This window comes from Bombina bombina, chromosome 9, assembly GCF_027579735.1.
Source record: "Bombina bombina isolate aBomBom1 chromosome 9, aBomBom1.pri, whole genome shotgun sequence".
NCBI classification, from domain to species: Eukaryota; Metazoa; Chordata; class Amphibia; order Anura; family Bombinatoridae; genus Bombina; species Bombina bombina.
Window position 1 is genome coordinate 142,732,445 of NC_069507.1, and position 14,951 is coordinate 142,747,395.

The window sequence follows — 14,951 nt, forward strand, 5'->3', positions numbered from 1 at the left end:
AAATAGCTAAATATATAGATATAGATAGATAGATAATATATATTGATCTATCTAGTGTGTGTATATATATATATATATATATATATAAAACTGTTAAAAAAAACTTACTTAGAAGCTTTCAGTTTAGCTCTGCTAAAACGGTTGCTGGAACACCCACTGCAAGTGTGAAAAAGCAGACTCTCCCCCCTACCCCTTCCTTTGCATATGAAAAGACCCTTTATACAAACAGGAGCAAGCTGGAGTAGGTATACATCAGTATTCTTCTAAAACTTTGGAGCTTGGTTAGAAGTCTGAAAATCAGAGCAATGTTATTTAAAAATAAACAAAACTATACATTTTAAAAAATGTTGGGGCTATATAAATGTATCATCTACAAAACATTTATGCAAAGAAACATCTAGTGTATAATGTCCCTTTAAGGTGGTTTAGTACTGATTTAACTAAGCTACTATTTCGAAGAATAATTCTCCTATCATGATTGTTGATGCAATACTGATAATCCACCCTTTACAAACATGTGACTGCTGAGAATCTTAGGGAGAAGGGTGAAGTAAACAAAAGCTTACATAAATTGCCTTAAAGTATTAACCCAAACCTCCCTGGGAGAAATTAAAACAAGGACAGATTTTAGATGTATTTTACAACAAAAGGCAGCAAAATAAATAATGAATGTATATTGCAACAATGTTGCACTTGCAATAATGAAACATTTTTTTCTTTCATGATTCAGATGGAGCATACATTGTATAGCAAGTTTCTAATTGACTTCTATTAGCAATTTTGTTTCATTCTCTTGGTATCCTTTGTGGAATGAGCAGCAACTATAATAGAAGTATATTGGAAAGTTGTTTAAAATTATATCATCTATCTGAATCACAAAATAATATTTTGGAGTTATATAACGCTTTAAAAATGAGTTAATAAACAACAACTCAACCAGAATGTATTTCTCCTTTTCTTTATCTAACATTGATGCTAATGTGTTACTTAAGCTGTCAATTTTACAGACAAGCAGCGTGAAGATCTTAGTGATGTATTTATTAAAGGAACATAATGGCCAAAATTGAAATATGTATGAGTGTATTACAGTTTTAAATAAAAGCTGTTTTTTTGCTATATACCTGCTTTAGCACAAATGCTTCTAGTAAAATATTTTACCACGAGTAGCCTTTAGCGCATCAATGCACTACTGGGAGTTAAACACATTGGGTGAGCCAAAGACGAGAGGCATGTCAGCTTCCAGTACTATATTGCTGCTCCTGTGCCTAACTAAGTATGCTTTTCAACAAAGGATACCACGAGGATGGCAAGGACAAAGGTTCTACCAAAATAAACCAGCACACACTTGAAGCCATTGTTATATGGAGTATGGGTCACATGGTTCTCTGGAAATCACATGGTGAATGAAAATGTTATTTAACTTGCCCAAAGCTATTTAACATATTTATCTGCGATATCAGCAAAGGGCTACAGGGGAAAGTATGTCTCTTTGCAGATGATACAAAAATTTGCAACAGAGTGGATGTTCCAGGGGGGGTAGACAAAATGAGAAGTGATATACAACAATTGGAGGATTGGACAAATGACTGGGGTCTAAAGTTTAACACAGCAAAGTGTAAAATAATGCATTTAGGGAAGAAAAATCCAAATGTTAATTACAGACTCAATGACACTTTACTGACTGTTACAGACGAGGAACAGGACTTGGGAATTATTATTTCAGATGATTTAAAACTTAGTAAACAATGTAGTAATGCAGCGAGTAAGGCTAGCAGAATGCTTGGATGTATTGGTAGAGGTATTTGCAGCAGAAATAGTAAGGTTCTTATGCCACTTTATAGATCATTAGTTAGGCCTCATCTTGAGTACTGTGTGCAGTTCTGGAGGCCATATCTTCAGAAGGATATTAACAAACTTGAATCTGTGCAAAGGAGGGCTACCAAAATGGTACATGGTCTAAAAAATAAAACTTACCAGGATAGGCTCAATGACCTAAATATGTATAGCTTAGAGGAGAGAAGGGAAAGAGGTGATATGATAGCAACTTTCAAGTACATTAAAGGGTTTAGTAAAACTGAGGCTGTGGGTATTTTACATAAAATGGAAAATTCAAGAACAAGGGGTCATGAGCTCAAGCTAAAGGGTAGTAGATTCAGAAGTAATTTGAGGAAGCACTTCTTTACAGAAAGAGTGATTGATTTATGGAATAAACTTCCTCAAGAGGTAGTAGCAACAAACACTGTGGGGGACTTTAAAAATGCATGGGACAAGCATAGGGCTATCCTACGAACTAGATAAGTTTATACTGTTAGGTAAGGTCGGGCAGACTTGCTGGGCCTATGGCTCTTATCTGCCGTCAATATCTATGTTTCTATGTTTCTATGTTTCTATAAAACTGTAAATAAGTATAAAATTTGTTTGTCTACATTAATATTTTTTATACTTAAGATTTTTTTTCTTCTTCCCATGCATGTAGATGAGGTAAGAGATACCATATAATTAATGTTACTTATAGTACTTTAAAACTCAGCCCTTGTGACATTCTACATAATCTGACTTGCACATACATATTTTTATATATGACTGGATGAGTAACCCTGTTCATGTGCAGAAATACTCTGGTGCAATCAGACGCTGTAAATTGAGTAAGTAAAGACAGTTTCTCTCTGATAAGGTTCTACAGTTTAGAAACCATGAGAAAATGATCTCCTCTCTGAAATCAGTTTTATATACATATACAGATAAAAAGCCATGTTATTCTGCAACAACATAGGTTTTAAAAATATATAGTATCTCACAAAAGTGAGTACACCCCTCACAGTTTTGTAAATATTTTATTCTATCTTTTCATGTGACAACCCTAAAGAAATTACACTTTGCTACAATGTAAAGTAGTGAGTGTACAGCCTGTATAACAGTGTAAATTTGCTGTCCCCTCAAAATAGCTCAACACACAGCCATTAATGTCTAAACCGTTGGCAACAAAAGGGAGTACTCCCCTAAGTGGAAATGTCCAAATTGGGCCCAATTAGCCATTTTCCCTCCCCGGTGTCATGTGACTTGTTAGTGTTACAAGGTCTCAGGTGTGAATAGGGAGCAGGTGTGTTATCGCTCTTACACTCTCTCATACTGGTCACTGGAAGTTCAAAATGGCACCTCATGGCAAAGAACTCTATGAGGATCTGAAAAATAGAATTGTTGCTCTACATAAAGATGGCCTAGGCTATAAGAAGATTGTCAAGACCCTAAAACTGAGCTGCAGCAAGGTGGGCAAGGCCATACAGCGGTTTCACAGGACAGGTTCCACTCAGAACAGGCCTTGCACATGCTCAGTGTCATATCCAGAGGTTGTCTTTGGGAAATAGACGTATGAGTGCTGCCAAGTCTGTGTAGGGTTTGTTTCTCTTATTTGTGTTAAATTAATTAAACCTATGGGGAATTGTTTATACTCACTGGACTTGTGTCAATTGTGATATATATTATAGTGACGTTTCGAGCAAGAAAGCTTCTTCTTTAGACCAACGTTGGTTGGTCTAAAGAAGCGGCATTCTTCCTCCCAAACGTCACTATAATAAATATCACAATAGACACAAGTCCAGTGAGTGCGGATCTTTAATATATTGGATACAATTTATTTTTCCTGACACCCTGGCAGTTGCTGTTTCTTTTGAGATGTGAGTGCAAATCCACCCTGATTGTTCTTTTTTTATATAAATATATATATATATACAGGTGGCCCTCGTTTTACAACGGTTCAATTTACACCGTTTCAGAATAACAACCTTTTTTCCAGTCATGTGACTGCTATTGAAAAGCATTGATAAGCAGTGCATTTATTAAAATAGCCAGAAGGTGGAGCTCTCCGCTTGTGTTGCAGCAAAGCCAAGCAAGCTGAAATTAATCAGTTTAACCAGACCTGAGCTATCAAGCAGATTTCAAAGGAACAAGATCTTCCTGTCTATAAATCAGTCCAGATTGGAATGCATAGAAAGAACTGTTTGCAGAAAAATGCAAGTGAAATCTGTGCTGTGTGATTATTTTATTAGTTTTATAATGCTGTTTAGCAAATGTTTTTGTTCATTTAACTTAGTTTAATTATATATTCTGTGTTGTGTGATTATTTTATTAGGTTTATAATGCTGTTGTGCATTTAAAGTCTTCATTTCAAAGCTTTAAAAATAATGTATTAGGTGTTACTTATGACAATTTTGAGAGGGGCCTGGAACCTATCTCCCTCACTTCCCATTGACTTACATTATAAACTGGGTTTCAATTTACAACGGTTTCGATATACAACCATTCCTTCTGGAACCTAACCCCGGCGTAAACTGAGGGCTACCTGTATACACACACACCCTTTTAAGCACTATATATAGACAGTCACACACACACACACACACACACACACACACACATATATATATATATATATGTGTGTGTGTGTGTGAGTGTGAGAGAGAGAGTTTTTGCCTTAGGCAATGGGGGGGGCCTAAAAAGTGAGCTCCTTAACTAATTTAGCAGTCACTGTGCAGTATGTAGAATGGTTAATTTCACAGGAACCATTCCAACTTCTCTAGAAAAACACACTCTTCATAACAGATTAACTCGAAACGCAGGCAAGAGAATAATAATAAAAAAAAAGTATTTTACAAAGTTTCTTCCCCACTATAGATAATTTATGAGGAAATATATTTTGAGATCTTAAACATTTGACTAATCAGTAAAAGCAATGGGACTCAATGCAAAACAGTATCAAGGAAAAACCTTTTGAATTTCTCACCAGTGGTCAGGTAGGGAAGTCTTATAATTCTAGCCTGTTGGTGTGTTTTAGTTCATATCTGACAAAAAACATGTGCAGCAAATAACACCTAATATGAACAAATGTTTGAGAACATTGTAACAAAAACATTCTGTATGAAAAAGAAATTAAATAAACAGTGGAACGACAACTTTATTTTGCCTGGCATCGATAAATACTAGTTAATGGGTGTCACAAGCAATAGTTTTTTGCAGTACAGGACTTTTGTTATGGTTGTCAGTGGGCTATTGCCTAACCTACTGCACAGCTGAGTGATGCTTGCTCCCTCTAGCGGACATTTGTAGTATCACTCGCTACCTCTGTCACCGCTCCACCACCGCAGCCTCGCAACCTGTCATCCGCAGCCCGGGCGACCTCTTGTCCCTGCAAGATGGCGGAGAACGAGAGCCTGGAAACCATCACTGAGCACGAGAGGATCCTGCAGGAGATCGAGAGCACTGACACGGCTTGTGTGGGGCCCACCTTACGGTAAGAGCCTTGGGAGGGAGGAGGAGGGCCCCGGCCTCAGGTGCCAATGAGTTGCTGCAGAATCGTGTGTCCCCATTGTCCCAGTCCCACAGCCTCTCTCCACGGCCTGGTACTGTAGTGACAGCTCCCCTTTACCGCTTCCCTCCTCCCAGTTGGGGTATAAAAGGCTGCACCGTGCTGCTGACACTGTGTTTATTGGTGGCTTAGGGTTTAATAGCAGAATGCAGAGCTCCAACATAAACCTGACAATAAATTAAACTCAGTAGTGATAATTATAAATAATTGCAATACTTATTAGATTTACCATGAACACATGATCAATGATAGAAATAATAGGAATGATTTTATGAATTCATCACTTTGCAGAATGTTAGTGGCCTTTCTGATTAATGGGACTTATTTTGTATCCCAGATTGTGAAAGTAAAATCTTGGAATCACATTTTAATTTGTTAGAATAAGTGATTGACTGTAAAATGTGTTACTGTGTTAGATTTTAGGACATTTTGTTATTGCACTGTTGCTTGAATGTAAATATGACAGTGTAATTCTTGCTAATTGGTTAAACACATAGTAAAGTCAGCTCCAGAGCAGCAATGCGCTATTAGAAGAGAGCTGAATACATCAGGAGAGCCAATGACAAGAGGCATATGTGTGTAGCCACCAATCAACGGATAGAGCCCAGCAGTGCATTGCTGCTGATAAGGATATGTACATATGCTTTTAAACAAAGAACACAAAGAGAATAAAGTACTTTTATATACAAGTGAATTTAAAGAGACCAGCTAGCTCTCGGTAGTAAATTGCTGCTCTTATGCTTTTCAAAAAGGATACAAAGAGAGCAAAGTGTGAGCTAGCTGCTAATTGGTGGCTGCACATATGTCTGTTGTCATTGGCTCACCTCATGAGTTCAGCTAGCTCCCAGTAGTGTATTGTTTCTCCTTTAACAAAGTATACCAAGAAAATGAAGTGTATTTGATAAAAGAAGTAAGTTGGAAAGTGGTTTAAAAATATGTGCACTGAATCATGAAAGACAAAGTTGGGTTTCACGTTCCATTAAATTCACTTGTATGTAAATGTACTTTATTCTCTTGGTGTCCTTTGTTGAAACTATTTACATATCCTCAGCATATATTTATGTCCATGAAATTCCAATGATTTTAGTATTTGGATTATTTGGACATAAATTTAAACCAGCGGTAATAAACTTTTTTTTTTCTTTCAAATAAAGGCAACACTGGATTTTTTTTCATTCAACTCACAGGGCTTTGGAAAATGTCAAAAAATGTGTTAAAAGAAAAAAGATTTCCCATAAAAACAAATGTCGAATATTCAATTATTTAGCAAGATAACTGCATTAATGAGACATAGACCCTTCATATCTATGTATTTAAAACCCACAGAAAGGGTTTAAACATTTTGTTATCTAAACTACTACTCAGGAACTGCAGAGAACTGCTGGTCCTGAGTGTACAGATCCAGTGACCCATTCAGCAGCAGCCATTGTTCACCTGGGTTATGTGGCGAGATGGCTCCTATTGAAAGTAATGGAGCTCACTGGATAGGGACATTTCGCTCCTTAGAGAGAAGTGAGCAGCACATTAAACTTTAAATCCTGCAGCAAATATAAATCACATTATGCTGCTTTCTGCGTATAGCATCTTACATTTGCCTATATTTTCATATGCTTGTGTTTTTCTATTAGGGTATTAAGTATTTGTATTGTTTTGAGAAAAGCTTGCTACCTTTTAGCTGACGAGAAAAAACGTGAGATCTGCAGTGCGAAAATGTTTACATAATTACGCTGGGATTAGAGAGACATTTTCATATACGCCCATGGAACGCTCATGCTCAGCCCATTTTACGAAAAAAAACAACAATTAAACTTTGCATTTTGTATTTAGAAGTACAAATTTTTGTGTGATTTTTGCACATCCAGTGTACTAAAATTACGATTTACGCTGTGCATATTTAATACAATTTATTCCTGTGTATATTACATACAAATATTAAGTTTTTGTTAAAATGCGATTTTTCGTGAAGAATTTTGTTACGATTTTTGATGCACCTTAACAATACAATTTTCTCTGCTTATTTTTGTGTAAATTTTTCAAATATTTATTTTGTATGATGTTTAAAATACAAATTTTATTGTGCACTTTTCCTATGAAAATGCAATATAGGCTCTGAGTTTTCTCGACACCAGCAATTCTCTGCAGGCCCATAGTGTGACTTTATGTGTTTAGCCCTTTGCGGAGGTAAAATACATAGACCTGCAGGGTAGGCAGTGCTAATATTACATGCGCTAATGAATTAGAGCATGTAACTTTTCCACTATAACGTCCCTTTAAAGGGATACTGAACCCAATTTTTTTCTTTTGTGATTCAAATAGAGCAGCAATTTTAAGCAACTTTCTAATTTACTCCTATTATCAATTTTTCTTTGTTCTCTTGGTATCTTTATTTGAAAAAGCAGGAATGTAAGCTTACGAGACGGCCCATATTTGGTTCAGCACCTGGGTAACGGTTGCCATTTGGGGTCTAAATGTAGCCACCAATCAGCAAGCACTACCCAGGGTGCTGGACTAAAACTGGGCCAGCTTGTAAGCTTTACATTCTTGCTTTTTCAAATAAAGACATCAAGAGAATGAACAAAATGTGATAATAGTAGTAAATTAGAAAGTTTCTTAAAATCGCATGCTCTATCTGGATTATGATTGACAAAATTTGTGTTCAGTGTCCCTTTAAGCTTACATTTATGTGCATACTCAAAATCATGTACCCTGAAGCCATCCATAAAATGACAGCAATGTCCTCAGTTTGTGACTTCCATGTTTTTGGTTTCTCATCTTCTAAACTAAAGTTCCATTGTCATCATGTGTGTTAGGCAGTAACAGACAGTGTGTGTGACATTATCGTTTGTATATGCAGTGACATTATAGTTTGTATATGCAGTGACATTATCGTTTATAGTTTGTATATGCAGTGACATTGTCGTTTGTATATGCAGTGACATTATCGTTTGTATATGCAGTGACATTATAGTTTGTATATGCAGTGACATTATCGTTTGTATATGCAGTGACATTATCGTTTATAGTTTGTATATGCAGTGACATTGTCGTTTGTATATGCAGTGACATTATAGTTTGTATATGCAGTGACATTATAGTTTGTATATGCAGTGACATTATCGTTTGTATATGCAGTGACATTATAGTTTGTATATGCAGTGACATTATCGTTTATAGTTTGTATATGCAGTGACATTGTCGTTTGTATATGCAGTGACATTGTTGTTTGTATATGCAGTGACATTGTCGTTTGTATATGCAGTGACATTATAGTTTGTATATGCAGTGACATTATCGTTTGTATATGCAGTGACATTATCGTTTATAGTTTGTATATGCAGTGACATTGTCGTTTGTATATGCAGTGACATTATAGTTTGTATATGCAGTGACATTATAGTTTGTATATGCAGTGACATTATCGTTTGTATATGCAGTGACATTATAGTTTGTATATGCAGTGACATTATCGTTTATAGTTTGTATATGCAGTGACATTGTCGTTTGTATATGCAGTGACATTGTTGTTTGTATATGCAGTGACATTGTCGTTTGTATATGCAGTGACATTATAGTTTGTATATGCAGTGACATTATCGTTTGTATATGCAGTGACATTATAGTTTGTATATGCAGTGACATTATCGTTTATAGTTTGTATATGCAGTGACATTGTCGTTTGTATATGCAGTGACATTATCGTTTGTATATGCAGTGACATTGTCGTTTGTATATGCAGTGACATTATAGTTTGTATATGCAGTGACATTATTGTTTGTATATGCAGTGACATTATCGTTTGTATATGCAGTGACATTATAGTTTGTATATGCAGTGACATTATCGTTTATAGTTTGTATATGCAGTGACATTGTCGTTTGTATATGCAGTGACATTATCGTTTGTATATGCAGTGACATTGTCGTTTGTATATGCAGTGACATTATAGTTTGTATATGCAGTGACATTATCGTTTGTATATGCAGTGACATTATCGTTTGTATATGCAGTGACATTATAGTCTGTATATGCAGTGACATTATATGCAATCAGACAGTGCTAGTTACTTTCTCACTGGTTTTCCTATAGTTAGAGGGTATGTTAACAACATAGTAGGATGTGTGACGTCTCTTTTATAAGAGGGGTGACTGCTTATTTTTTAAGTGAATGAAGCAGGTGATTGTATTAAAAATGCCTATGATCTGAAGTATGACTTGGCATGAAGAATTTGGTGAAAAGCAGTGAGCTATAGCAAAGCCCCTATCTTCCAACTTGTACCACTTAAAGTAACAAATGACCACCATTTGAATAATGAAAAGTCCCTCCGTCAAATCTGATGTACCCCCCCCCCCCAGATTGCAGAGAATCACCAAAGAGGAATAATAATTTCTTGTAATCTGTTTCCAATAAGACAGGGCTCAACAAATCCAGGCACCAGGGAGCTTAAAATTAGGCACAGGTTCCATGATTTAGAGTCCATAAGACACCTATGGGTGCCCTCCACTTCCCACTGCTGGCCAGTGGCCACCATCAGGCACACATAAAATGTAGCTTGGTGTTGCTGGATCCTTTCTAGGCCTCGCAGCTGTGAAATAAAAATCTTATTTTTATTGTGTTATTATATAATGTATACTGTATATGTGTTTGTCTATGAATATACCTTTATGGACTGGCTCCTAGATTTTGCACAAACTTGTCTAGCCCCGCAATGAGGACTCCTAAATCCCTATCACTGATAAAAATGTCAGTCACCTACCTAATATATTTATTTTGTTGGAGCAAACACACACACATAACACTCTTCATGAAAGGGCAGACCCCTTTTTGAAAAAGCAGCATGGGAAATGGGGGGCCCTGTGATAGTCTATACAAAATGCCATGGTGTCCGGTGGAACAGGTGCTCACAATTTTGACTGGTGGTTACATACAATTTGACTGGTGGTTACATACATTCTTGGACACCATTAGACCCCCTCATTATAAAGAGGGGCTTCCCTTCTTTCAAATGAGAGGTCACTTTTTTCTAGGTGGGATAGGGATTTTTTTAACTTTATTTTTATTATGCTAATTTGGACAGGGGTAAGAACATGCACCCATTGTCAAACAAGTTACAACATCCCTCCTTAATAAAGGGACATGAAACCCAATTTTTTTCTATTATGATTTAAGTAGAACATACAATTTTAAACAACTTTGCAGTTTACTTCCTATTATCAAATTAGCTTTATTCTATTGGTATCATTTGTTGAAGGAGCAGCAATGCACTTACTGGTTTCTAACGGAACCCATAGGTGAGCCAATGACAATCGTTATATATGTGCAGCGACCAATCAGCAGCAAGAACTCCTGAACTTTCCTAGATAAACCTTTAAGCAAAGGATAACAAGAGAATGAAGCAAAATAAGTAATATAAGTAAATTGGAAAGTTGTTTAAAATTGTATGTTCTGTCTTAATCATGAATATCTAATTATGACTTTATTGTCCCTTTAATATCAAAATTGCATCTTTTAAATGAATCTAATATTTAATTGTTTGGCTTTATCCATACTCTTTGTGTGTAAAATTCTAGTTGGGTCAGACAAAAAATTTAATTGAATTTTATAATTTGTATATCAGTCTATATTTTAGTGCTTTAGGAAGGTGAATTGACGTAAAAAGTGTAGAATCATAAAGTATTTGCGCTCACGCACTGTTGTTTACCATGTAGGTTATAGAAAATGACATAAAAATATTTTGTTTCCTTTCTGAGTGGTTGCTTTTTTGCGATATATAAACTAGAGGTATTTTTGAATTGGAAAGATTTGCTGAAATAACAATATATCCATTGTGTAGGTAGTTATCAGAAAAACACTGGAATTTATATTACATATCTAAAAAAAAAAGATCTAGTGCACCTGCATGAAAAACCTTAGCAATGAAGATGTTGAAACAAACAATATTTTTTTTTCGTTGCAGAAAGCAATTGCAAGTTGTTACCTGCCGATTTCAAGCAAGACTTTTTTTTAGTTTGAAACAGGTGGGCGGTACAGTAAAAAAGGGGTTAACCCTCTACTGCCTTATACTGTAATTAGACCTCCCTCCTCCTTTCTGAGTTACAACCATCTGATCCTGACACAGTACATGCAGTTATAATGCAGGGCTAAGAGTCAGGCAGTCAGGCATCTGATTGGCTGTACACCCTCTCTGTTTCTAACTACAAAAAAAGGCTTGCATGAAGGGGTGGGCTACATAGCAGCATATCAAGTGCCAGATTGGGTATAAAAACATAGTTTAGAAAACATTTTGTAAAAGCTGCAGGTATGACACCTGTTAATGCTTTATGTAATGTATTGAAAACAAAATATGATTTTACCATTCCTTTTATCTTAAATGGACATTAAACAGCTCAAGATATTAATAACAATTGTTTAATTACATGTAGCAAAACAACTTTGCAATATACTTTCATTATTTATTTTGTTCTCCTTTCATGTACTTTAATTCTGAATATTGTGGGCTTTTCAATTCACTTTAAACATGGAAGTGCAGACACAGCGATATTCTACACAGTCATTGGTTACACACTCTAGTAAGCCATTTATAACTATTCCTAATTGGCTCAGCAGAAAAGGTAACCTAAGTTACAATATGGCTGCGCCAACTGCTTTATAGACATTAACTTTTCCCTTATTTTTTTAAATATTTAAACAGCTAATATAGTTGTTAAAAATACATGTACACATTATTCTCAGGCTAATCTTTGCTCTGAATACATAATTCAAGCAATAATTTATTTAGTGTTTAAAGGGACACTGAACCCAAATTTTTTCTTTCATGACTTAGATAGAGCATGAAATTTTAAGCAACTTTCTAATTTACTCCTATTATAAACTTTTCTTTAGTCTCTTGGTATCTTTATTTGAAATGCAAGAATTTAAGTTTAGATGCCGGCCCATTTTTGGTGAACAACCTGGGTTGTCCTTGCTGATTGGTGGATAAATTCATCCACCAACAAAAAAGTGCTGTCCAGAGTGCTAAACTAAGAAAAAAGCTTAGATGCCTTCTTTTTCAATTAAAGATAGCAAAATAACGAAGAAAAAATGATAATAGGAGTAAATTAGAAAGTTGCTTAAAATTAAATGTTCTATCTGAATCACAAAAGAAAAAAATTGGGTTCAGTGTCCCTTTAATGTTCCTTTAACCCGTGTATATGGCAGCAGTTTCATCAATGTTTTCTACAATTTTAAACACCTTTGACCACTAGATGTCAGCAGTGTTTTCTTAATATAAAATAAGGCTAAAAACATTGTTGCAAAACTTCTGTCATATAGTTGTTCCAGACAAAGTAAAATTGATAATAGAAGCAAATTGGAATGTTTAAAATTGCACTCTCTACCAAAATCATGAACGTTTGAGTTTCCATTTACCTTAAATTCCAGCGTTTTTCCCCTGTAAACTACCCACACAATTCATGTAATGTTTACTGTAGTTGCAATAACATTCTGGATTGGAAACGGCTGTGAAATATTTATAGAACTTTTGTATCTATTTTTGTCTAAAAGAGAATATTTTGTGTTGCTTGCTATTTTCCCGTGGGAGTTGACCTTATTACCCTATAAAACTGAGAGTTGTGTATGCGTAATATATATATATAATCTATCCTGAAAATTATAAAAAAAATTCAAAAAGATTTATTTTTGAATGCGAAAACATTTCAACCTGTTGTATTATAAGCGTTAAATGTTTATGTTAGCAAAGTAGTATTGTCTATGACTTTTTAATAAGTTGTATGTTTGACATTAGTTCTGTAAATATAGAAATGCTGAAATAACACTTCAAGCAATGATCATACACAGAACATTTTCTTCCTGCACTTTTATGCGAGTCCCAAATTAGATAACTTGTATTTGGCTGCCCTTACTCATTCCTCACTGAGGTTAAGTCATTCTATGATCATGTATAATATTGCTTGTGGTTTTTCTTTTCGTCATTTAACTTTTTTCTTTTTAATTTAAGACTGTTTTAATTAAAATAAAAAATGTTTTACTTTTTTACTTAAAGGGATACTAAACCCAAAATTATTATTTTCACCTTTCAGACAGAACATGCAATTTTAAGCAACTTTCTAATTTACTCCTATTATCAATTTTTTTCTAAAAAATGCAGCCACCAATCAGCAAGCAGCTCCTTAGCTTAGAATCCTGCTTTTACAAATAAAGAAAACTAGAGAACGAAGAAAATTTGATGATGGGAATAAATTAGAAAGTTGCTTAACATTGCATGTTCTATCTGAATCATGAAAGAAAAGAACTGGGTTCAGTGTCCCTTTAAGGGCAGATGTATCTTTCTCCAAATGGGCAAATTTCTTGGGATCAAATTCGCTGTCCATATGTATAAATTCACAAACAATTGCTTGTGCAATGCTGCCCAATTCTTACACACAACCGATTGTGTAAGAGCATGGTTTGTCAGTTACCACCCGGTCTGATTAGTTTAGGAAGTAGTGTTCTAGACCAGATCTTCTTAAAATGTATTCACCCATTTTTGCATTGGAAAATGTTTTGCAACCCCCATTATTTTAATATAGTCCAAAACAAACACTTGTAAGACAGGTTTACAATATTTTTTTTATACATTAATATACCACACAAATGGGGGATTATTAGCAAAAAAATTGTTGTAGCCATTGCTAATCACTAATGGGTTAGACTCTTTGTCTAATTTCATGTACCTTCCATGTAAGCTTCTTCTGATATGTGGCGAGGAGCATTTCCCACGCATTTGAAGAGGTACAAAATTAGCCATATCCCTACCTCACATTAATCCCTAGATGCCGTTAGGACGTTTCATGTCATCCTAAAACCAAGGACGACATGGAACATCCTAGCTTTTGTGGTGTCCTGCTCCCCTCCTTGTAAAAACGGCAGTGGATCCGACTGGGGGGCGCAGGCACTCCCCCAGGAGCCAATCAGCACAATTTTGAGTCATACAATCACAGTGACAATCATGTGACTTCCTTTTTTAAGTTTTGTTTCTGATCTCAACTAGGACGGTTGCATCTGGCCTGAAAGAGTTAAGCAAAATATGACACACAAAAAAACACACAAAATACACAAACACACACACTCATAAATATATATATAAAAAAAAAAAGACCAATGTGAGCACTAAGTCTCTCTAGGGGCGCTATATCATAAAAAGTGACAACAATATGTATGTATGTGTCAGAATGGGCATACAAATATAATGTATATCTGAGATCTATGGAATATATGTAGCAAACAGATGCTAGTGTTATTATACAGATATTTGTCAACACTATACTCTTAATGCAAAATGCTAATAAGATTCAAACAATCCAAGACCAAAATATCAGATGATATCAAATGAAAAATGTGAACTGTAAAGTCCTGTATACAAATAGGAGAAAAGGGTACTGGGTAATGTATACTTGTAATACTAGCAGTGGCGGCTCATGGGTTATTCAAATGGGGGTTCACAATACATGAACTGGGGATAAATACCACCTTGAGTCAGTCTCAGTCTCTCTCTCTCAGTCTCTCTCTCTCTTTCTCTCAGTCTCTCTCTCTCTGTCTCTCTCTCAGTCTCTAT

General features: G+C 35.3%; 1 protein-coding gene across 2 annotated transcripts in view; it reads left to right on the forward strand.

Annotated features, from left to right (window-relative positions):
* EXOC6 (exocyst complex component 6) overlaps positions 1–14,951 on the forward strand; it is a 796,835-nt gene that overhangs the window by 18,867 nt on the left and 763,017 nt on the right. Inside the window, exon 1 of one of the 2 annotated variants that reach the window (XM_053692418.1) lies at positions 5,097–5,287. The exons of the other annotated variant lie outside the window; for it this stretch is intronic. Coding sequence (XP_053548393.1) covers positions 5,190–5,287 — 98 coding nt within the window. The 5' untranslated portion in view covers positions 5,097–5,189. Of the gene's footprint in view, positions 1–5,096; positions 5,288–14,951 lie in introns of those variants that run through there. 2 annotated transcript variants of the gene reach the window in all.